The 24,839-nt window shown below is 43.9% G+C and overlaps 1 protein-coding gene across 2 annotated transcripts in view; it reads right to left on the bottom strand.

Moving 5' to 3' along the window:
• Positions 1–24,839, bottom strand: part of SYAP1 (synapse associated protein 1) — a 28,986-nt gene that overhangs the window by 847 nt on the left and 3,300 nt on the right. For both annotated transcript variants that reach the window (XM_078064672.1, XM_078064671.1), the window contains exons 2-8: positions 21,242–21,360; positions 20,189–20,255; positions 15,866–15,939; positions 11,862–12,001; positions 4,009–4,157; positions 2,556–2,614; positions 1,996–2,143 (exon numbers count right to left, since the gene is read on the bottom strand). In XM_078064672.1, coding sequence (XP_077920798.1) covers positions 1,996–2,143; positions 2,556–2,614; positions 4,009–4,157; positions 11,862–12,001; positions 15,866–15,939; positions 20,189–20,255; positions 21,242–21,360 — 756 coding nt within the window. The remainder of the gene's footprint in view (positions 1–1,995; positions 2,144–2,555; positions 2,615–4,008; positions 4,158–11,861; positions 12,002–15,865; positions 15,940–20,188; positions 20,256–21,241; positions 21,361–24,839) is intronic.

A 24,839-nucleotide genomic window follows, 5' to 3' on the forward strand; every position in this document is an offset into this window, starting at 1 on the left:
TCACGTTCCTCTTCTGTGCTGATTCAGAACTGCAACTTTCCACTTAGAACCTCAATGTGTGTGTGTGTGTGTGTGTGTGTGTGTGTGTGTGTGATGTGTATGTGTACATATATGTATGTAGACGGTAAGACAACTGTTACGTGGTGTTATGAAATAGAAAACAAACAAACCAGCTATTTAAAAAATAAAGCTAAAATTTATTTTCATCTTTTTTTTTTTAAGATTTTAAGTAATCTCTATGCCCAATGTGGGGCTCGAACTCACAACCCTGAGGTCAAGAGTCACACACTCCACTGACTGAGCCAGCGGGCGCCTCCATTTTCTTCTTCTTTTTTTTTTTTTTAAAGATTTTATTTATTTATGAGAGAGAGCACAAGCAGGGGATGCGGCAGGCAGAGGGAGAAGAGACTTCCTGCTGAGCAGGGAGCCTGACGCGGGACTCGATCCCAGGACCCTGGGATCATGACCTGAGCCAAAGACAGATGCTTAACGACTGAGCCACCCAGGCATCCTTCTATTTTCTTCTTTTAAAAACAAACCTTGGGACGCCTGGGTGGCTCAGTCATTAAGTGTCTGCCTTCGGCATAGGTCATGATCCCAGGGTCCTGGGATCGAGTCCCACGTCGGGCTCCCTGCTCAGCAGGGAGTCTGCTTCTCCCTCTGCCTGCTCTGACTGCTGCTCCCTCTGCTTGTGCTCCTTCTCTGACAAATAAATAAATAAAATCTTTAAAAATAAATAGATAAATACATACATACCTTAAACTTAGTAGTAAACTTAGACTCAAGGGAAAGGACACGGTGTGTTGCATGGCAAACCACCAATGTCACAAATATTTATTAGGGGCTGGGTGCCAGACCCCATGTCAGGTACTGTGGGGTAGCAAAAACAAGGTGTAACTGCCCTTGAGGAACTTACACTTTAGCTGGGGGGCCAAGACAATGAATATATAAAAGAATATTATGTGGTCCAAATTATAACTCGGGCAGGAATTCAATGAAAGAACAGCTTGCCCAGAGCATCCAGCCAGTACCTTATGACTCCTGCCTCAGGGCCACTTCCAGTTTCCTGTGGGGCCCGTGCTACTAGTCATCACCGGCAAAAAGGGAACCAGCGCACAGTCTGCTCTAGCTATCGCCTCCAACACCCGGGGCTCTTGCCCAGTGCCCTTCCGCAGTGGCCAGCAGCCATCTGCATGAGAAACTGGGGGTGGGAGGGGTCTCAGAAGGCTTCACGAAACACTCTTCATTTGATGATGATTAACCCGAGCCTTTGCTTTTCATCCAGTAAAAAGCCAGTCATTTGTCCTGATGTGCCAAAGAAAGCAGCCGACCCCAACCCCACTTTTACTTTGTCTCTAAATTATTATTTTTTTAAAGGCAGCATGCTCCTTCCCAGAAGCAATGCTCTTGTGGCACACAGCAGCAGGACAAAGAATCTTCTACATAGAAGTATAAAGCCGAGGGGCTCCTGGGTGGCTCAGTCGGTTAAGCGTCTGCCTTTGACTCAGATCATGACCTCAGGGTCCTGGGATCAAGCCCCATGTCGGGCTTCCTACTCATCGGGGAGCCTGCTTCTCCCTCTGCCCTTCTCCCTGCTCATGGGCACATGCTCGCTCTCTCTCTGAAATAATAAAATCTTAAAAAAAAAAAAGTATAAACCCAAGTAGAAGGCTGGAGGATGGTGTCTCTAAGTGAAAGGGTGTGCACTCTTTGTCGCCTGTTGTTGGCCACATGTTCTTGGGGCTGAGGTGCCTTGGACCAATCACTTATCCTCTCTGGGCTCAGTTTCTCCTCTCTACACTCCTGTGCATGCTTAAGGCAGAGGGATGTAAGGTCTGGTCATGTGTGCTAGAATCTACCTTCTAATGGGGAACAGAGAAGCGATTCTGACACAAAAGTTACAGTATGTTTGTATGTCTGCTTCAGAATGACATTTTCTATAATCAACTTCGGAATCGGAAAAGAGCACATAGAGCTATTTTGTTTGTCTGGTACCTTCTAGAATGGCTGTCTCCTCCTCCTTTTTGTCAAGAACCAGTTGCTCCATTTCCTTCCTCAGATCCTCCTGATTTAAGTTACAGGCATCAAAGGCGTCACTGACAAACTCAGAAACCCCTGGGCTGGTCGAAATCTCCTCTTCATCCTGAAATGCAACAAAGGAGCTCTGGGAATGGTTTTCTAAGCGGCATTAGAAAAAGCGTCCCTTTCGTCTCCTTCCTCTGCTAGTCAGATGCTCACTGCTCTTCAGCCTTCTAACCTGCGCGGCTGCTTGGGAACCAGATGAGCTACCACCTGAATCCACCATGCTCTCTCACAGTTTGGGTCACTCCAGTCATTCAGTCTAATTCCCGGAAGCACATCTAAGATGACTGATACCAGGGAATCGCCTCATGTCTCCGCTACAGGTCCCTAACTGTGCAAGTGCTGGACCCCTCTTCTTCAAAACAGGTAAGACCCATATTCATAAGCAGTTTCAAATGGGATCTGAGATAGTTAACACAGAGTTACTTCATTTCCAGACATCAACTACTAGGTACAATGTAAAACTGTATTACCTCTTGAGTTTTAAGCTGAGATTTGATTACGACAGGTGGTGTTTTGGGCCGTACTGCCTCTAAGAAGTGAGAATAAAAGAGACAAAAATTGCTTGATTCAATTCTGAATACACATTATAGTAACAACTAAAATATCCACAAGTACGATGATACTAAATAATTTTCAGAAATGAGCTTTTATGTTATGCTTTCAAGAAATAGCTAGGTGAGACCATTTCAACTTCTTCTGGGAATTTTTTTTTTTTTATGTCATCATATTTGATGCCCTTCATATAAGATTTCCAAGCAGGAAATAAATTTTGACCTCAGTGTTAGCTGAAATCAAATTCAGGAATAGATCTGCTCCTTCTTTTAGGATACTGAGAATTCAGTTATTTATCAAATTTTCCATTTGTCATGAATGCTAGGAAGCACAAAGCAAAGTGCAACGCTCAGTCACAGCTTCCCCTCTTTCTCCTGGGCTGCATTTTCTTTCTTATGAACCTTACTAGGTGTGTAGTCTTTACTGAATCCTGTCTTAAGCCCATTTTGTAATACAGGCAGTATTTGGTAAAACGGCATTTTCTAATAAAATCAATGAAAACAAATAGTAAAGAATAATAAACAATTGGGATTCTTTTTAACATCTAGATGCAAAATGCCAATTTTTACTGTGTAGAGCACCTTCTTTACATTTCCCTGACCCTAAATGCAGTGTCAGGTTCTCTCCTGGTGGTCTGTACACCCTGTGCCTTAGGCTACATGATGCATAATTACTTAAAATTCCACGAACAGGTTAAGTCTCTAGTTGTTATCAGTACCTGCACACAGGTGTTCGTGAAACGTTAAAAATATGACACAAAATACCTTTCTTCTTATTTTTTTAATACCTTTCTGATTTTAATTACTATTACAGATCTTAAATTGTTGCTGGTATTATAAAACACTTCCCCAACAACCAGGGGTCAACTGTCACAGTAAGAGTCCAACGTGCACCATAATGGTGCCTAGGTCTGGGCTAAACACTGGTAACTTGGAGTGGAATGGAGCTCAGTTCTGCTCTACAGAGTACAGTACTAGGGGAGCATCGGCTTGAATGGAAGGCAGAGAAACAAAGAAAAGCGGTAGACTGAATTGGTAGAGAAAAGAAGGTATAAAATTGTAAAGGGCAAGGAAAGAGATGGGAAAATGACTAGTGACCGAGGGAGAAATAAAAAGGAAGTAAAAACCCTGAAGAACGAGAAAAAGAAAGCAAAGGAGAGCAAAGCTTGGGGAAGATGTGTGAGCAGGGTCAGAGAGAGGGCAATGAGAATGAATATTCTTCTGGAAAGGAAAGAGTTTTCCAGAAGATGACAGTGACATTTTTGGTACATAAAAGATGACAAGCTCATGAGAGTCTATAAGAATATTTTTAAAGTAACTCTTTTCTTTTCTTTTTTTTTTTTACACACAGTGAAATCTTCTCTGAACATACCTGCCAGTGGCAGGTCCTCCTCAGTGCCATGGCTCTTCTCCTCCTTCCCGGAGGCCTGCTGCTGGGCGGCCAGGGCTGTGAGCTGGGCTGACTGCTTAATCAGGGAGACGCGGTAAAAGTAGTTCCTCCAAAACACGTCTTCCTTCACGCTTTTCAGGACAGACAACAACACACTTGAGAATGCATGCAACACACACCCATGCATGCGGGGGGTTATTTGTTTTAGTGGAGGCGGGAAGAGATGATTTTTTTAGGGGCATTTTCAAATCTGAGTGAGGCTCAAAGGAGACTCTCACTTGCTTTTGAACTGGAAGCTGTGGGACAGGATAAAAATAATAGCTATTTTCTCCATAGCAGCAAAAGACAACTTACAGAACACCAATGAAACCTCTGCATTTCTTGGTATTTTAATGACACCAACACTGCCCTCAGCAGAGGAAAGAGGCACTGTTGTGAGACCGGCACACCAACCCGGGAGGCTGCAAACGCAGCCAGGACTGCACTGTATTTGCTGTTTACCGAATAATTAAGAGCTTTCAAGCAGTGACAAGAAAAGGACTGTGGGTGTTGTTCGTTACGAAAGGAAATGCCTGGCAGCATGCAAATAACTAGCAATCAGTAAGAGTTAGCAGGGAGGTGGGAGATGACTGATAAGAAGACTAAAGTGCAGTCCAAGCCAAGAACCCTCAGTGGTCCTCAAACTTGTCTGCATATGAGAATCACCTAGCAGGGGGTGCTGGTGACCAAGCTGGGTAAGGTGAGTGTCCACATGGGGGTGGCCTGGAATGGGGAATGACAGCCTGAGCTGGGAGAGGAGGGTGTCTGAGCAGGGGAGGGGGTGCTGGCGAAAATGGAAGACTGGTTACACGCAGGGGGTTGATCAATTAAATAGAAATATTAAGGACAGTGCAAACCCAAGTTTCTCATGGTCAGAGAAGGGAGTTACAAACATTGAAAGGGAAAATTCTAGAATGATCCGTGTGGTGAGGTAGCACCATGAATACATGGTTTTCATCCAATACAGATGCAAATGAGTGTATGTGTGAGAGCACACAAATATTCCCTAGCTCTGTCTGCTGAGCGGACCAAGGAGTAGTGATACCCCAATAGCAATGAACATGACTAGTGCTCAGATCTTGGTGTCTGTACACCATTTTCCACCAAAATGAACCAGATCTCTTTGGGTAAGTAGCCAATTCCAGGGTTACAAAGGAGAGAACAAGATGAGCCTGGACTACCCCATACCAGAAAGCAAGGAAGCACTTAAAGAATGATGAGAATGAGTCAAAAAGACACAGAAGCCAACTTGGAATGGGCTCCCACTGGCCAAGTTGGTGATATTTTGAGCATCAAAGTACATAACGATAGCAATGGATTATAACCATTGCATAAAACAGAACCATGAGTCTACACCGATACAAATAAATACATGAATACGTTCAAAGTCTGATAAGGAATGGAATATTTTTACAGAGTTCAAAGTACCTCTCCAGAAAATACTTACTAATCTCAAAGAGGAAAGAAGTAACTTTACAGTCAAGAAGTCTGGCAGAAACCATCTTCATCAAGTGAAGTGACCAAAGTGTGGACAGTAACGGGACAAAATGGCAGTGTGTACCACCTGACAGGATGCAACAGACTGAAGGAGACTGACGAGACATGAAAACTAAATGCAACATGTGAGTCTGTACTGGATCCTTTTGCTAAAGAGGACATTGGGACAAATGATAAAACTTGAATGGGGTCTGAGAATCAGACGGCAATAACGCATAAATGACCGTTTCCTGATTTGGATGGTTATGTAGGAAAAGCCTTGTTTGTAGGAAATACACACTAAAGCAGTCAGGACTGATGGAGCATCAGGTCTCAAATGAGTGGAAAGAGAAGTTTTTATGCGATACCTCCAACCTTTCTATATAAAGGTGTGATTGTTTAAAAGTAAAAAACAACATTGATGACTATGCTTACCTCAGAGCAATTAAATAAAATCTTGAGGGTGGAAGGCAAAACAAAACTTAAAAAACATAAAATGTTCACCCCTGGGGTGCCTGGGTGGCTCAGTTGTTAAGCGTCTGCCTTTGGCTCGGGTCATGGTCCCAGGGTCCTGGGATCGAGCCCCGCATCAGGGTCCCTGCTCCCCGGGAAGCCTGCTTCTCCCTCTCCCCCTGCTTGTGTTCCCTCTCTCTCTGCGTCTCTCTCTGTCAAATAAATAAATAAAATCTTTAAATAAAAAAAGTTCATCCCTATCACCTAACTAGCAATGGCTTTGGTGACCTGTGCAATATGTGCAGGGCTTTTTTTTTTTTGCCTGCAGGAGTCACTCATTTTGTGTTCCCAAAACATTTTGCTAGTAGAAGTGACAAAAGGGTAGCAGAATGCCTCTCTACCCCCTGGTTTACTTGAAGGGATGCAGGGTCTTAGAATGGTGAGAAACTTGAGGAAGAAAGCATGACTGAAAAAGATTTTGAAGGAGTAGAAGAAAATCAATGAGAACTAAAAGAAAATTCTGAGATGCAGGCTTATGGATGAAGACGGTACTTGCCTTAGGTAAGACATAAGAACACACAGTTGTCACATCTGTGAATGGTGAAGCTGGGCCAGCAGACTAGCTTTTTAAGTGACAGAGGCTAGCCTTTTTCTTCTTTTTTAAGAGAGGAAGTGGGGGAGGGAGAGAGAATCTTAAGCAGGTTTCACACCCACCGTGGAGCCCAACGTGGGACTCGATCTTACAACCCTGAGATCATGACCCTGAGATCATGACCTGAGCCAAAATCAAGAGACGGACGCTTAACCAACTGAACCACCTAAGTGCCCCAACAGAGGCTGGCTTTTTTAAGCAACAGAGGCAAAATACAAGATTATCTACACAGGCTAGGCTAGGTAACAAGATGACATGCTGCTAGATGCAGCCTATCTTTTCTTTCATTAATTCCACCAATATTTACCGAGTGCCACATGCATCAGGACCTATCCAGGTGATTCAGGGACGAATAAACCAAGTTATCTGCCAACACAGATGGTCACAGGAATAATGACCTCTTACTTGTTAAATTCTTACTATGCCAAGTAAATGACAAGTAGCCATTTCCCAAACTCATGTGGTCTCACGATTCTCTTTTCTTTGTAACATCTCTTGGAAATAGTTCAGCAGGAGGGAGGCCTGGCTTAACAGCAGTTCGTGACGTATTACAGTCAACCACAAGTTTACCTGAGCAAACAAGAGTATGCTGCGGCCACTAGAAAAGCTAACAAAATCTTAGGCAGCATTAAAAAGCAACACAAGGAGCACCTGGGTGGCTCAGTCGGTTAAGTGGCTGACTTTTGGTTTCAGCTCAGGTCATGATCTAGGGGTCGCGGGAGCGAGCCCTGTGTCAGGCTCCCCGCTCAGCAGGGAGGCTGCTTCAGGATTCTCCACCCCCCAACCCTGTCAATAAGTAAAATAAATAAATCTTTAAAAAGCAATACAATAAATACCTGTAGTGTGCTCTTCTGTAATTAGACAACACTTTATATTCACTTCGGAGAACTCACTTTTGGAGGTTAAGCACCTGGATGGTGAGGGGGTATAGAGATGAAGATACCCCAGGGAACAAAAAAAAAGAACTGGGGCTCTTTACCTGGATAAGTTCAAGAATCTTACACTGTTAACATCACAGTTAGAAGTGAGCTTAACTTCCCATGAGGTAGTGAGCTGCCTGAATGTTTTCAAGGTCACTTAATTCTGAGCTCTATGAAATATCCAAAATGAAACAGGTGTACCACCAATCTACAGCAGATTATGGGCAATGTTTGCTCTCTTAATAGAAACAAACATCTGTACTATTTCCTTTCCCAGAGTCTCTCCCTCTTGATGTAAGAGAAAGTGGTCACAGAGGCACACTAGAGAAATATTCTGTTACACTCTGGACAGAGTCACAATGTGCATGACATAATAAAGATTCTGAGAGGGGCACCTGGGTGGCTCAGTCAGCTTAAGTGCCTGCCTTTGGCTCAGGTCATGATCTCAGGGTCCTGGGATGGAGCCCCGTATCGCGCTCCCTGCTCAGTGGGGAGTCTGCTTCTCCCTCTCCCTCTGCCCCTCTCCCCTGCTCGTGCACACTCTCTCTAATAAATAAAATCTCAAAAAAAAAAAAAAGATTCTGAGAAGCCCTATGATAAAGAAAACCATGAAACATAGCAACTCCCAAATGTCTATCTTACCACTTATGCTTTCATGGACTATTTTAAGGCATTAGAATGCTGTAAACACCCTCTGAGAAACAATGGGCATAGGTCAGTCCCAGGCTGGAAGGGACTTGCAATTTTTCTACTGTCATCAGAGTGAAGGCCTCAGAGGGTGTTTGTGATGCAAGAGTCCTGGCTCATGCCAGCACTGCTGTTGCAGGGAAGTGTTCACCACTAGAACGTATTTTGAAATACAGAGCAAGTGTTTGTTTTGATTGATTTTCTAAATTGTTCCTGGCTAATGATGGCTTCTGTTTACAAAAAGTGTCTCAAATGATCAAAGTTGCACTTCTGCATGCCAGAAAGGAAAGTCCAGAAGTCCTGGATTTGTGTGTGATGATGGCTCATTTGGTTTTATTATGGAAGTTTCAACAAAAACAAAAGTGGAGCGACTAGGACAAAGAAGCCCCGATGTACCCGGGACCTAGCCAACAATCACCAGTATTTTGCCAATCATGTTTTATCTATGCTCCTCTCCCCTGCACGCATGCCTTTCTCTGGGTGTGGGATGGAATATTTTACGGCAATGCCAGATATTACAGCCTTTCATCCACAAATATTTCAGGATGCATTTCTAACAGATAAAGACTTATAAAAAGTGATAACCCTAATTTCTAAAATCATCCCTAACAGAATTAACAATAGGAAACTGGAATTATATTACTCAATAGACCATTTACCTAGCCAGCAACAAACTAGAAATACTCTTTGCCAAATACCAACTCTCCAAATCTTTTAAAAACTCTAAAATTACTCTCAGCAGTAAGAGGGAGTCCAGAATTGTCAACAAGCAAAGCTATGGAACCAAAGCTGGCTACATGCCTGCCGTGAGTACCCCAGGCCACACACTCCAGCAGCCCCGGGCCTCTGGACAGTCCCCCAGAGTGCTGACAGGGAGCCCACCGTGTGGCCCGTGGTGATCCAAATGGTCTCCAAGTTGATGGAGACTTTAGGTGCAAAGTCCACCTGAATTCCAGAGCTTTGCTACTTTTCTCTCAGGAGGAGGCAGTTATTCAGAATAGGTATAACCTCAGATTCTGAGATGAAAGAGTGCCCAACAGATATATATACACATGAACTGTTCAAAAGGCAACTCTCAGGGTTTTGTGAGCAAAATAGTAAAGAATAGATCAGATAATAATTTTTTTATATCCTTCACTAATAACAGCTACTTTATTTATTTAGTTTAATCTCTACCCCCAATGTGGGGCTCGAACTCATGACTCTGAGATCAAAAGTCATGCCAGCCAGGTGCCCCAAAGCTAGCTACTTTAAACACAATCTAAGAATTAGATTTGTAATGAGATTTTAGCCATATAACACATACTCTTCTTTTTAGAAAGGGAGGGGAAGGCTACAAAAATTCACCACCAACACACTGATAATTATGAAGAGTTTCACTACAAAGTAAACGTTAAGTGAAAGGTTCGATGTAACTGCTGTTCCAAGTCCGCAAGAACACTTGTTCTTCTCTCACAAACAGAAGAACTTGGCTTCCATGTGAACCAAAGGGCTAGCAAATATTTGTTAAAACTCCTGTTTGGGGGCGCCTGGGTGGCTCAGTCGGTTAAGCGTCTGCCTTCGGCTCAGGTCATGGTCCCAGGGTCCTGGGATCGAGCCCCGCATCGGGCTCCCTGCTCAGTGGGGAGTCTGCTTCTCCCTCTGCCTCTGCCTGCCGCTTTGCCTACTTGTGTTCTCTCTCTCTCTGTCAAATAAATAAATAAAATCTTAACAACAAAACAAAACCCTCTTTGGCCAGCTAAACATAGCACAATGAACACGTATTTATTTGTGCTCCCTCTGAAAACACTTGTAAACTAACAGAAAAGGCATTCAGTAGATAAAATCCACATGACAAAGAGAGCTGGCGAGAAAACCACAGTAGAAGCTGGAAAGGTGACGGGCAAAGCGCAATCTACCCTGCAGACCAGCGAGCGCTGCATCGAGCCACACGCAGGAGGGGACAGGCCGTGAGAACAGGGCTGTCCGCCGGGCGTCTGCTCGCAAAGACCCGGGGACACGAGGCAGCAGGTGTCTCTGAAGGCTGGTGCAGGCTGGGCTCAGGACAGGAGCAGTGGTGGCAAGGCCCCCCCAGGAGCGGCCCGGTGCCGTGACTCCCGCGCTGCCCCTGCCAGCCAGGGCCTGCGCTCCCACGCAGCGGGGAGTGACAGTCCACTCCAAGCCAAGCCACTCCACACTCGGGCTTAGGCGGGAGGGGAGTCCTCCTCTCGGGAAGCCACCCAGCCCTCGGCCGCTGAGCTTCCCTGTCCAAAAGGCCCGCACGGACACACAGCTCGAAGCGCTCCTTCAGCGTGGTGCCTTCAGATTCGAAGGATGGGCAAGGAAAACCCGCACCATGAATGACAGCGCCCAAGACAAACACAAAGGTTCAGAGAAAAGCACTGGGACCAAAGAGTATTTCAAGAAAACTATAGTTCATGTTCTCAAGAACAGGAAGATACTGCACCCATCTAAAAAGAAGAGGGTGCTGGGGCACCAGGGTGGCTCAGTCGGTTGAGCAGCGGAGTCTTGATTTGGGCTCAGGTTGTGATCTCAGGGTCATGGGATCGAGCCCTGTGTCGGACTCCCTGCTCAGCATGGAGTCGGCTTGGGATTTTCTCTCTTCCTCCTCACTGAGCCCCACCCCCTGCTCGTGCTTGCTAAATAAATAAATAAATAAAATCTTTTTAAAAATTAAAAAAATAAAAAGAATAGAGTACTATAAAAAAGGAACACTCAGAGAGGACTTGTGGACCAAAAATGCAGCAGATTAAAAACAAGGAATTGGAATTTAAAAGGTGAGTAAGAGGGGTGCCTGGGTGGCTCAGTCGCTAAGCGTCTGCCTTCGGCTCAGGTCATGATCCCAGGGTCCTGGGATCAAGCCCCGCATCAGGCTCCCTGCTCGGTGGGAGGCTTGCTTCTCCCTCTCCCACTCCCCCTGCTTGTGTTCCCTCTCTAGCTGTCTCTCTCTCTGTCAAAAAAATAAATAAAATCTTTAAAAAAAAATAAAAATAAAAATAAATAAAAGGTAAGAGCCCATGGTGGCAGAGGGGAAGGGAAGGGGATCCTCTGGGGGGGGGGGGGGCCTGATGATACCTGTCAGGGTTGTATCCCTGAAGACATTATGCTTGCACTGGAGCTCAAAGGACAAGCAGGGACTTTCGGAGGAAAAGAGGGCCTTTGGGCAGAGGAAAAACCTCGGGTGGGAAAGAGAACGAGAACACTGCTGCCAGGGAGCAGAGCCTGAGTGGAAAAAGGCAGTGGGCCAGGTCCTGATGAGCCCTGGAGACCTTAATTTTATTTGGAAGACATGAGCACTTTGGTTGTTTCCGTAGGAAACTATGTTCTAGCTTCTAACTGGGGACTGGGGATAAAAGAGCGTATCTTATCTCCCCCTAAATTTCCTGTGAAGTCCACTCTCAGTTTTGATTCTATGGCTCTGTGTGTGTGTGTGTGTGAGAGAGAGAGAGAGAGAGAGAGACAGAGAGACAGCAAGAGAGCAAGTGAGCGAGTGAGCGAGCTAAAGGGCCACAGAACCTGTTCTCATGGAGAGAGAGTAGGAAACCATTCCACAACTTTTCCCTGATACTGTGCACAGCGCTACTCCGGCTCAGGAACACACTGCTTACAGTTTAGGAACAAGGGCGAATCTCATCCTGCTCAGCAGCTCGTCCTCTTGAAGCATGACCAGGGCGATGGGATACATCTGGTCAAAGTCAAAATTAAACTGCACTCCAGCTGGAGGGTCACGAAGGAAATTCCTCTTGTCCTTCGATGAAAAGGGGAAAAACATGGGGGAAACCATAGGATGCAATTAATATGTAACAATGCATCACTGATTTGACAGATACTGAATTCTCCTAAAGATTTCAGCCACAAAGTCCATTGAGGTATCTACTAACCTGTCTACTTAAGAGAGTGGAGAATGACCGATCCTGTCATATATTTAACAGTCTCAACTGAAGAGAGCCTCATGGGAGGCCAGGAAATTCAGTCGTGCAATTAGTTGAAATTAGAGTTTGAAATTGTATGAACACGTTTGTTTCCGTGAGCACCTTTAGGTATATGAAAACTAGTGTAGAATAATCTTAGAAAATTGGCTACTTAAATCTTAGAAGCTGGCTACTAACGGCACCGGTCAGTTTCACCTCATCTTGCCCATGTTAGATTTTAACAGTATTTTTGGTTTTGGAGAATTCCTACATTAAGGCAAGAACAAATCTGAGCCTAAATGGATTTTAGTTATTTTACCTTCTAGCCTAAAAATTGCAAAGCCTAAAATTGCCCCATCAAGTTTCACCTGGATCGCTATAGCAGCCGCTGAAGGGGTAGCTGTCTCCAGTCCCATTTTTCTTACCCAGAGCAACCCACTTTCTACCCTGCCCAAGTGACTCCTTTGTTGCCTTTAAGATGAAACCCAAACTTATCAGAAAGGTATAAAAAGGTCTTCATGACCTGGCTTCCTATCCACACCTCCACCTGCACCCTACAGTCCAGTCATACCCAAATGCTTACAACACTCCCTATCTGAACCTCAAACCCTGCCCTGCATCCGCCAAACATCCACACACCCTCCTCCCAAGATTCAGTAACAGTTCCAATGTCATCAGTTCTGGGAAGTTTCCCTGAGATCATTCCCTCCCCTCTCCAAAACCAGTGAGATGCCCCTCTCCTCAGTGCTTCGTTACCATCCTGCATTACAGTGCTAATCACAGGGAGTGACGCTGTGTGTACTCATCTAGCAGATGTCCAGTAAGCCTTCAGGCTCTTGGAGGGCATGTCTCATCTACTTCCAGTCCTAGGACAAGGTTGGCCCAGAGGAGGTTCTAAACACAATTTGCTGAATTGAGTTCTCATAACTACCTAATGACAGCATTATGCCATAAGGGGTGCCCCAACATAAGGAGCTTAAAGGGTTACTCTGCTGTAGGCTCTGAATTGCCAACTAGTGCTTGGCAAGTCAGAGAATGTAAGGCAACTCTGGCAGAGACTGCTAATTATCTCCCAGTATCCCTTCCTTCCTTTTAGGATCACAACTCTTGGGGGGCACCTGGGTGGCTCAGTTGTTAAGCGTCTGCCTTCGGCTCAGGTCATGACCCCAGGGTCCTGGGATCGAGCCCCGCATCGGGCTCTCTGCTCCGTGGGAAGCCTGCTTCTCCCTCTCCCACTCCCCCTGCTGTGTTCCCTCTCTCACTGTGTTTCTCTCTGTCAAATACATAAATAAAATCTTTAAAAAAAAAAAAAAGGATCTCAAAACTCTTGAGCTCCTGCTGGGCATGTGGCCACCCAGCCAGAGACTGGATTTCCCAGGCTCCCTGGCATCTAGGAGTGACCATGCATCTAGGTTGCCGAAGGGATGTAGGCCTGAGCGATAGGTACAATTTCTGAGTCTCATCTTTCAAACAGTCTGGCATGCCCACCCACCTCTTCCCCAATTCCCATGGGCTGGAACACAGCCATGGTCACAGGAGCTGCCTTCCCCACAGAGAAGGCAGATAACACCCTAGAGGGTGGCATAGGAAAGGATTAAGACAGGAAATACTTGGGTCTGTAGATGACTTCATGGGCAAAGCACACCTACGTGGACCATCTACCTCTGGAGTCTCATGTGAGGGAGAAGGAGGGAGGGAGACAGAGTCACAGCTTATTTAACCTTCTGTATTTTTGGATTTCTCTATTAGAGCAATTTAGTCTGTCTTAACAAATTCAGGAGCCACTATAAAGGATGTACTGAAGTTCATTCAAAGCCTCTGTGCCACGCTACAATCAGCGGTGCTCTCTTGTAGGCGTGTGTGTGCATCACCCAGTCAGCACCTGTTGTGCTCCAGGCACTGTGTCACCTGCCCAGCAGGGCACAGCACAGATGGGGTCCCAGCCTTCACGGCGTTTCTATTCCAGTTATGGGGTGGGAGTGTGGGAAGAGACAGACACAGGCTTAGATTGCTAAGGCTATGAGATGGGGTAACTGGTGGAGGGCTGAAAGGATGGTTAGGGAGGAGGTGACATTTGAGATGCGATCTTATGGAATGGTGTAGGCTGGGGTTCCAGGAAGAGGGGACAGCAATCACAAGGCACTAAAGCAGGACAAAGCTCAGCTTGCTTGTACATCAGAAAGAAACAGTGGCTGGAGTGCTGGGAGGCAGGGCAGTGGGGCCCAAGGGAAGAGAGCCAAGCCAAGGGCCTTAGAAGCCAGGAGAGGGAGTTTAGATCTTTGCCTGCAGGAGATGAGATGCCATTAGAAGGCTCTATGTAGGAAAGTGACACGAAGGGATTTATACCATAAGTGGACCCCTGCGGCTACTGATGTGAGCTTGTAGGGAAAGGGCCAAGGATGGGACAGCAGCTGGGATGCTGGAGGCAGACGAGGGCATCAGGACCACGGTGGTGGCAGTGGAGAAGTGGAGTAGGGGTGTATTTTGAACACAGCATTGTCAGGATGTGGGTGGGCCCAGGTGGGGGCGGGTGTGACTGAAGGAAGACTCCTAGGCTGGTGACTAGAAAAAAACTGGTGGATAACTGGAATCTGATTTTGAGATGGAGAAGATGAGGACAGGAACAGGTCTGGGGGACAGAGGAGCTGTGGGGACTTGACTGGTGAGTATCTGATATTTGCCCTCAAACGATAGTCTCACTGTCCCACTTTGCTTCCGGAGAAAAGCATTCTGTGACAGCAGCATCAAGTGTGGCCACAACACAGTCAACAAAATACGTGGGGTTCACGCTGAACTCATAATGGGTGCTCAGGCCTTTGAAGGATTTACTAATGGAAAAGAAAAAACCTTAAAACGTCCTGAGGGAGGGCAATGGAAGGGAAGTAAAGAGCCCAGTTCTCTGTCTGTTTCCTAGGCTGAAGTTCCATTTATGACTTTGGCTAAAAAAAAGAGTGGATTAAAAACAAAGCTTGAAAGCCACTGATACAGTAAAAGCCCTATTTGCTGAGTCCTATGCCAGGCAGGCTCCTGGGTGCTAAGGACAGAGATCAAAGCCAGCTTCTGCCCGCTAAGAATGCACAGCCCAGTGGAAACACATGTTAAGTAGTGAGGGTCACATCTGGGAGTCACATCCTCATGCCTGTATATGGCGATAAAAGCTCCTATCTACCTCACAGATGTGCGTGAAGCTCAAAGGAGATAATGCGTAAGAAAGTTCTTTCTGAAACTGTCAGGTGCTATACAATTGTTAACTGGTATCACTGCGTTCCCTCTGAAGTCTTGAGAGAAATTTTTGTGGGCCAGCACAGAAAATTTTATTTTCTTTTAAATTTCAGTTTCAAATATATATAACAGTTAAAGAGAAAATTTAGAATACCATCTTTTCATTCAGACAAACTAGAATGCTATCTACAAAATTTATATGATAGCATATCTCAAAGATTATCTTAATAACAAAAGAATCCTTTTAAGGCTGAAAGAATTATTTTGTGTAATAGATTATACTTTACCATTAATAAAAAAGAACTTAAAGAGAAGCAGGTTGAAACGGGAGGGGGGAGACTTAGGGGGAAAAAACAGTGAAAGTTGATGTGTACAGTCCTAACATCTCAAAACATTTAAAAAACTGTATAGAAGAAAAACTAAGGATAAAATCACAATAGGAAGAAAGTATTTCTACACAGGGAATCACAGATACTTACAGCTGATAAGGCCAAGATTTGTTGTTGAATTGTTTCTTCATCATTACTATCAACCCATGGGGGTACTGCTGCTTCTAAAGGTTTTTAATAACAAAGAAAAGAGAAAAACAGCTTACAAGGGTTACACTGCAATCCGTGGTTTGAAAGAATGAGAAAGTTTCCACATAATCATTTTAGCAATTTACTAACAAGTTCCAAACATGAACATTCATCATAATTCCCACACGTGATGTATGACTAAAGCATGTAAGCATTTGGTAAAAAAAAATTACTTAAGTTATATGGTGGAGAAATGGACAACACCTTGACCAGGTGACCCAAATCATCATCACTAATGAGAAAGAGATGGCCACTGTAGGCCTCCAGATGTGATATCCTGAGGAGGTCACATCATCTATGTAGTATTCTGGCCAAGAATGCATAATCTGAATCTAATCATGAGGAAATATCAGCCAAAGCCCAACTGAGGAATGGTTTATTTAAAAAAAGGAGTGGGGGAGGGGCGCCTGGGTGGCTTAGTCAGTTAAGTGTCTGCCTTTGGCTCAAGTCATGATCCCAGGGTCCTGGGATAGAGCCCCACATCGGGCTCCCTGCTCGGCGGGAAGCCTCCTTCTCCCTCTCCCACTCCCCCCTGCTGGTGCTCTCTCTCTCTAATAAACAAAGTCTTAAAAAAAAAAAAAGGGGGGGGGGGAGTATCCTTCCAAAACATTAATGTCCTAAAAGACAAAGACCACGGAAATGTTGCAGATTAAAGGAGGCTAAGACACATGACAAAAGCTACAATACTGTACCCTAGACTGCATGCTGTATTGAGGGGGAAAACGTACAAAGGACATTACTGGGTCAATTGACAAAATTAGAATATGCACATTATATCAATGTTATATTTCCTAAAGCTGATAACTGGATTGTGTAAGATAATATACCTAATTCTTAGGAAACACACACTGAGTGGAACAGAAAAGACAAGACACACAGAGTGAGAAAGAGTAAAGGATAAGGCAGATGGAATAAAACCAACAATCTAGGTAGAGGGTGTCGGGGGTGTTCTCAGTACTCCTTTTATACTTGCAAATTTCTGTAAATTGAAATAAAAAGTTCTTTTTAAAACGTCACTGTACTTAATTCATGACAAAAGGTGATAAGCAATTAGGAACTGAGAAAAGGGTTGTCAGGACTGAAAGCAAATGAAGAAAGAAATGGCAAATCAGCAACAATAAACAATAGGGCCAGGATCTACAAAAGACACATTGTCTTTGGGGCTCACAAGAAAAAGGAGTACAACTCAAGCAGGCTTATAATGCCAGAAAACAAATGGCAACCACTGAGAGGTGAGTCCCAGGGGTTTTCTGCGGAGACCTGGGAGCTGATCTTGGTCTAGGAGGAATTCAGTGGTGGATGTGTGTAGGGGGTATTCAGAGGGAGCAGCAAGTGTGAAAGAGTGGAGACAAAGCCCGTGAGTATTTTGCTCATCTGAGCAGCTCTACCATCTGAACCAGGGCAGGGCAAGAGGGCAGAGCCAAGGCTGTGGAGGTGGGAGGTCAGCACGGAAGATAGACATGCAGGGGGGTCCTAATATTTTTGCCAAAACAATCTCCCTTTCTATCATGTTGCAAAAGTCCAATGGAAGAGACATCCTATTGTGTACCAGCTGATAGAAAAGTTATGTGCATGTGTGGATGGACATGTGGACAGACAGGCACCTGGCTCATTCTTTGGCTCATCCTAGGCAAGCAAATGTGGCAATTATAATCCAAATTCTGTTAACTATAAGATAAAATAAACATTTTTTTTTTTTTTTTAAAGAATTTATTTATTTATTTGACAGAGAGAGACACAGCGAGAGAGGGAACACAAGCAGGGGGAGTGGGAGAGGGAGAAGCAGGCTTCCCGCGGAGCAGGGAGCCCGATGCCGGGCTCGATCCCAGGACCCTGGGATCATGACCTGAGCCGAAGGCAGACGCTTAATGACTGAGCCACCCAGGCACCCCTAAACATATTTTCATACTTAAAAAAAATCGGGTAAAGCCCTTTCAAAACTTTTTTTCCAGGGTGCCTCATGGCTCAGTTGGTTAAGCATCCGCCTTCGGCTCGGGTCATGATCCCGGGGTTCTGGGGTCGAGCCCCACGTTGGGCTCCCTGCTCAGCAGGGAGTCTGCTTCTCCCTCTACCTGCCACTCCCCCTGCCTGTGCTCTTGCTCTCTCTCTCTCTCCCTCCCTCCCTCTCTGGCAAATAAGTAAATGAAATCTTAAAAACAACAACAACTTTTTTTTCCCCTCACACTATTTACTTTAATATTCTGGCCTCCATTTTAAGTCTATTCACCTTGAACAGCCTCTCCTGGTGTTTCTTACCCTCAGGTGAGGTCCTTTCAAGGCCCAATCTACTGGTACGGATGAGACACCCCCCACCTCCCTGCTCCTCTGAAACTGCTCTTTTTAGGGTAACCAATAGCCTCCTGGTTGTCCAACCCATGGACACTTCCTAGTTCTTTTCTCTCTAGGCCGAGTTTCCTTCTCTGCAAAATGGAGAGAAAAGTACTTCAGAGAGTTACTGTGAGTGTTAAATTAACAAATGCACGTGGGATACTCACACAGTGCCTCTCGTCACGGTCCTTGTAAATGGACCTCTCAGCTGACCTCTCTCTCCTTGAAATTCTCCCCTCTCTGGGCTTCCATTGCTTCTCTCTCCTAGCTGTTCTATCTCAGGTAAATGGGCAGTTTTGTGTGTGTTTGTTTGTTTTGTAAATGGCAGGTTTGTTTCATCACTTAACAGCTGAGCAACCTTCAGCAAATCACTTAACCTTGCTAATCCATCCTTTTACTAAAGAAGATACTGTATATAAAGTACCTGCCACTTAAGATACTGTATATAAAGTACCCGCCACTTAGCAGGTGTTCAGGAACTGTCAATTTCTCCCATTCCTCCCTTCCCCTCAACACTAGATCTCTGCTCAGCTCTCTTCATGTTTGACACACTTTTCACTGAGGTCACCTACTCTCATGGTTTTTACATGACTTGACTAACAATCTCTACTGGCAGATGGAATTCTCCATGCTTCAAATAGGAATCAACTGCTGCTGCTGGACCCCATTCAGTTAATTTAGAGCAGTGGTGACCAAAAGAACTTTCTGCAATGATGGAAATGTTCCAGGTGTGCATTGTCCAATATGGAAGCCGCTAGCTCCCATGCGGCTGTTGGGCCCTTGAAATGTGACTAGTGCAACTGAGCAAGGGCATTTTCCTGATATGCCACCTGCATTCCCTTCCCTGCTTCTGTACATGTTCCTCTCACCTGGGCACCTCAAAACTGAGAGTACCTTCAATCCTTTCACCCTACTCCCTCCAATTTCCTATCTCAGAGACTGCAACCAACTCCTACCCCAAGTCTCTAAGCCAGGATCACTTGCACTGCTTCCCACACTGCTTCCCATGAATCACAAAGGTATGCTAATTTGTACAGAGTATTTGTCCCAAAGATCTGCTTTATACTTTGAGTTTACCTAGGCATGACAATGCCTGACTCACCACACGACTAACTAGCTCTTTTTGAATTTGTGGCACTGCTCAAACTGATCGAATTATTTTACCCTTTTGCCAAATTCAAAGACATGAGGCCAGTTTTGTGTTTGAGTACATCCAAACAGCAAAAGTAGACATTCTGAGACCCGATAACTACCAAACATTTAAACGAGCACTTGTCAGTAAAGAAATGTATTGAGGGGCGCCTGGGTGGCTCAGTATGTTAAGCGTCTGACTTCGGCTCAGGTCATGATGTCAGGGTCCTGGGATCGAGCCCCACGTCGGGCTCCCTGCTCTCTCTTTCTCTAAATAAATAAATAAAATCTTTTTTTAAAAAAGGAAGAAAGAAATATATTGAGTAATTTCCCACAACACGTCGTGACTTTTCACAGCGCCCTGTCACTCCGCTGGAAAGCTCTTTCATTTTTTCCTCCTGAAGAGAACGGGAAGGAAGCCAACTTTTGCTAAGTGCCTATTATGTGTACATCACACATTGTGCTGGACATGTTCTAAACTGAGAAATGAAAGCTCACTCTCTTTCAGAGCCAGCTCCCCAGAGGGGTTTTCATCCGCTGGTCTCACCCTCCATCCCAGCCACAGGGAACAATATCCTTCCTTCCTTTAAAGCACAAAGGTTTATGAGCTTGTCTCCCCGACTAGTCTTTGTGCTACCGAAGGATGGGGCTGTTACTTACACAGTTTTGTATTGTCAGAGCCTTAGTGTGGTGTCTGGCACATTAACAGGTGCTCAATAAAATCTGGCAGGTAAGTACGTCGTGTACAAAAAACATGTATCATACCTGACTTTTTGGTAAGCTGTTCCTCAACAAATTTCTTCTGTTCCTTCTGAAAATCTCCTATAATTGTCTGTTAAAAAATATATAAAGAGTCAAGTTACTTTGAGAACTTTATTATTAGATAAGAATTACATTTAAGATTTGTGAAGTCAGGAGACATTTTATTAATTTTCTTCATATAAAACAGTTAAAAAAGTAATACTTCCCCCTTTCGCCAACAAACAGAAATTCAACATTTCTGAATTTCAAGTATACAACTCTTTTATGATGGATTATCTTTTCAAATGCAAAGGTAAAATGAGTTAAAAACTGAATTTTTGCTTTATTCCAAAAAAACAATAAAAGCCAAGTCAAATCTCATTCTAACAAATAGTACACATAACAAAGCATCTAAATAACAAGCTATCTAAAGTTTAATTGATGACCTCCTTAGTTCAAATAATTCCCAACATAAATGAAATTCCCTGGGCCTGGACCCTACCACTGTAGGAAATGAACAAACTTACTTAAAAGTGTAATTCCTGGGGCGCCTGGGTGGCTCAGTCGTTAAGCGTCTGCCTTTGGCTCAGGCCATGATCCCAGGGTCCTGGAATCGAGTCCCACATCGGGCTCCCTGCTCAGCAGGAAACCTGCTTCTCCCTCTCCCACTCCCCCTGCTTGTGTTCCCTCTCTTGCTATCTCTCTCTGTGTCAAATAAATAAATAAAATCTTTAAAAAAAAAAAAAAGTGTAATTCCTAATGGGCTAGGACTTTAAACACTTAAATGAATGACTCAAAGGCATAAATGTTTGGAAACAGTTATAGTTTAAAATTAAATTCACAATATAAAAAGTTTAGTGTTACCCAAAAGTATCAGTGTATTTTAGAATATATTAAAATTAAAACCAAGGTTATTTAAATCATAGCTACTTCTTACACAAAAAGAGAAAAAAAAAACCCAAGAATCTCAAAACAATATTTTTATCAGAATATGATATCCTACTTGGGTTGATAAAGTTCATAAAAAGGGATAATTATATTAGCTGCTAATCAATTTCAAAAGATGTTTAAATGTACCTTATCAATGATGTCATCTATCTTTCCTTCTTCTACTGATTTCTTTATTGTTTGTGCGGTTTCAGCAACTGATTCAGTTATCTTTTTTGTAGCAGCAGTTGCAAAGCTAAACAGATAGTCTGTAAAGAATAAAAGACAGTCTATGCTCCATTCAAGTACAATGGTTATTATATTTGTGATTGTCCCTTAAAGAGCTCTCATGGGAATCTTAAACCACAGGGCACGATTCTTGTTAACTAGGACTTCAAACACTGACAGCACTGACAGTACTTCACTTTCTGGGGTGGACTAGCCATCCATACCAGGCCTTTAATTAATCTCTTTCAAAGAGTGCTAGCATTCTCCCACCCCTTATCCCCCAGTAGCTGTTTCAGACTTGTCTTGCCCTTCTCCAGTCTCTCATTTTAATTTATCTCAGTAGATAATCTCCCTTCCAACTTCACAAATAAGATCAAGGCTCCCTTTCACTTTCCTTCCTTTCCAGACCCTAAATATCCTATTTTATTTTCTCCTTCCCTCTTGTTCAAAGAAAACATGCCCTTCTTTCCCTAGATTAAGCTATCCCATAATAAATCTGGAGGAATTTTTAATAAATAGGAATCTTGGCAAGCCCTAATATAAACATAAATCCTTAACCTAATAATAATGAGCAAATATGCAGAATAAGATTAAAACTGGAACACATAGGGGCACCTGGGAGGCTCAGTCGTTAAGTGCCTGCCTTTCAGCTCAGGTCATGATCCCAGGGTCCTGGGATCAAGCCCTGCATCAGGTTCCCTGCTCAGCGGAAAGCCTGCTTCTCCCTCTGCTCCCCCTGCTTGTGCTCTTTCTGTGTCAAATAAATAAATAAAATCTTTAAAAATAATAAATAAAAATAAAAACAAAACTGGAACACGCGAACTTTCATCTTTACAAAACAAAGCAAAAGCACAAATTTAACTTTCCTGAAAACTTGAAAAGACACAAGTATCACGGCTCTATTGCAACTATAACATAAAGGTCTGTACATAGACAAATACTGTTTCTAAGTCCACACTGTATACAATGTAGACTGCAGGAAGCAACCTCAGGCAGGTTCTGAAGCTGGACTTGCTAGGGGATGCTCCTGGGCAACTGGCCTTCCAATCTCATCTAGTGGGAAATACTCTCTAAGTTAGGACAGTCTTGCCTCTGCTACTTGCACCTGCTGAGGGGCAGGTAGGTTGACTCTCTCAACACTCAGGCGGGGGAAAACCCAGATAAGAATGGCAAAGGGAGCTTGGCACACCAGATTAAACCCTCACTGGTGGCTGGTATCTCTTCCAGAGAATCAGGCAACTTGTACTGCTATCTGGAAGCAGCAGTACTATCTGCCAATCTGAATGACCCTCTCTCCCACTTTCTGTAGCCTTTACCATAAACAGTCTACTTTCTCCCATTGTGTTTGGTGGCGTTTACCTGTCGGTGATGTCAACAGCCCATTGTGACTATACCACAGGATACTACTTGCCTCTGGTTTCATTCTCACCATTCTTCCCCCTCCTATTCTACATTCATATGACCCCAAGAAATTCTTGAGTACCTCCAAGGAGGTCTCAGATACATTATTCCTTGGTTTGAAACACTTTTATCTGGCCAACTCTACATATACTGTGGGTCTCCACTTACACAGATAGCACTTCTCAGGCAATGTTCCCTGGCTCCTTGACTAGAGCAGGAGCTCCTGAGATGTGTTCCCTCAGCACCTGTGTTGCCAGACCAACAATATTCATGACACTCTACTGATTACTTGGTGGCTCAGTCTTCTCAGTTAAACTGAAGGCCCATCCTAAGTCCCACTGGGGCAGGGACCAAGGTTGTGTGATTCACCACTGTATCCGCAATGAGTGACCAGTAAGTACTTGCTAGATGGATGAATGGGGAGCAACATAATAGTGCTGAGTTTTAGGGCGGTCCCTCATTTCTCTTTGGTTATGACTAGTCTATTTACAAAGTGGTATGATAAATTGGGTAGACAGCCAGATTATTTTGTAAAAATATTCTTTGCTGACAGTCTAAGAAATCTAAAGTTTTAAAAGAGCAGGGTTCCTTTTAAGATTTTCTCAGGAGAATGTTTTTAATTAGAATCATCATTTTTATTCTAAGGAGGACTGTCATTTAAAAACTGGTATTTTGGGGTGCCTGGCTTAGTCTGAAGAGCGTGTGACTGTGGATCTTGGGGTCATGAGTTCGAGCCCCACACTGGGTGTAGGGATTACTTAAATAAATAAATAAATAAATAAACTTTAAAAAATAAAAACTGGTTATTTTAGCATAATAATCTCAATTCTCAGATTTTAATGACTCCAAGAGTGGAGTACACTGAACACAGAGAACACTGGAGGAAATATAGTTCTTGCCCTCAAGGAATGTCCATTTCTAAACAAACAAGCCAATAAAAGGCTCAAAGACAAGAGAAGCAAGAATAATCATTCAACAGAGGCACTCAGAGAAGGGAGGGAGAAGGTCTCCCAAGAGTAATTAGAGAGTGCGATGGATTCCGAGGTCAGAGGGAGTGGGGTGTGGGAAAGCATGATAGGAGATTTTCAGGTAAGAAGCTCATAAAGATGAGAAGTGGTTTATTAATTTTGCAAATTAATATATTGGATGACACCAAGTTAAAGACAGTTTTCATTAAGTGGTTAGAAAAAATTGAGACTAAGATAAGAGTTAACAGGAAGTAATAGGAGTACAATGTCCACTTCAGGAACATAGGCACAAAGAGGTCTGAACTAAAGCAGCAACCAAAGAAGAAAGGAAGATTAAGTAAAATGGCTCTCGGTGAGTATGACGACGCAGCCTTATGGAAGGAGAGGGCAAACTGCTAACAATGAAAGTAGTCATTTTAATCTCACAATCATCCTGGGAAGAATAGGTATAATCTGCCCAGTTTACAGATAGGTAAGCCAAGGCTCACAGAGGATAAATGATTTGCCCATTAAGATAGCGGCAGACTCTGCTGACTGCCTATCCAATGCCTAGCCCCTTCCTTCTTGCCAAAACAACCCCCATTTTGGTGGGTGCTCATCAAACCTAGGGGTGGTCTTGGGAACTTCCGACATAATCAAGGTCTTCTCATTATGCCTCTGTGGGATTCTCTGTAACTTGCAGCTGAATTTTCTATAATTTGCAAATGGTATCACAATAAAGACAACAATGCAGGAAACTCAAACATAAGCTATCTGCTTCTAACTGGCAAGCTTGTGCCCCAATTCCATACTGCCTCATCTCATATGAGCAAGTGACAAGGGCTTGTCCATACCGAACTGAATGGAATGATAAGGATAAAGGAAAGTGGGAAGGTTCTCAAAGGTCAGAAAAAGCATACATTTGTCAGAGTAAAAAGAATAAAGAGATTAAGGCTTGCTGCTAGAATAAGAAAATAAGGAGCAGATAGTGGTTTCTAAGGCAAAGCCTTAGAAAACCAATATTCTTAAGCCATTGCTGGCTAATTTTTCAAAAATACTGTATTTCATACAATTTGAGAATCTTCATGTTGGAAGGGGCTTTAGAGGTTACCTAATTGAACCTCTTATCCAGGTAGCCCTACTTCCAGGGATGGGGAGCACATGATTTCAAA

The sequence above is a fragment of the Halichoerus grypus genome, chromosome X, assembly GCF_964656455.1.
Source record: "Halichoerus grypus chromosome X, mHalGry1.hap1.1, whole genome shotgun sequence".
Lineage (NCBI taxonomy): Eukaryota > Metazoa > Chordata > Mammalia > Carnivora > Phocidae > Halichoerus > Halichoerus grypus.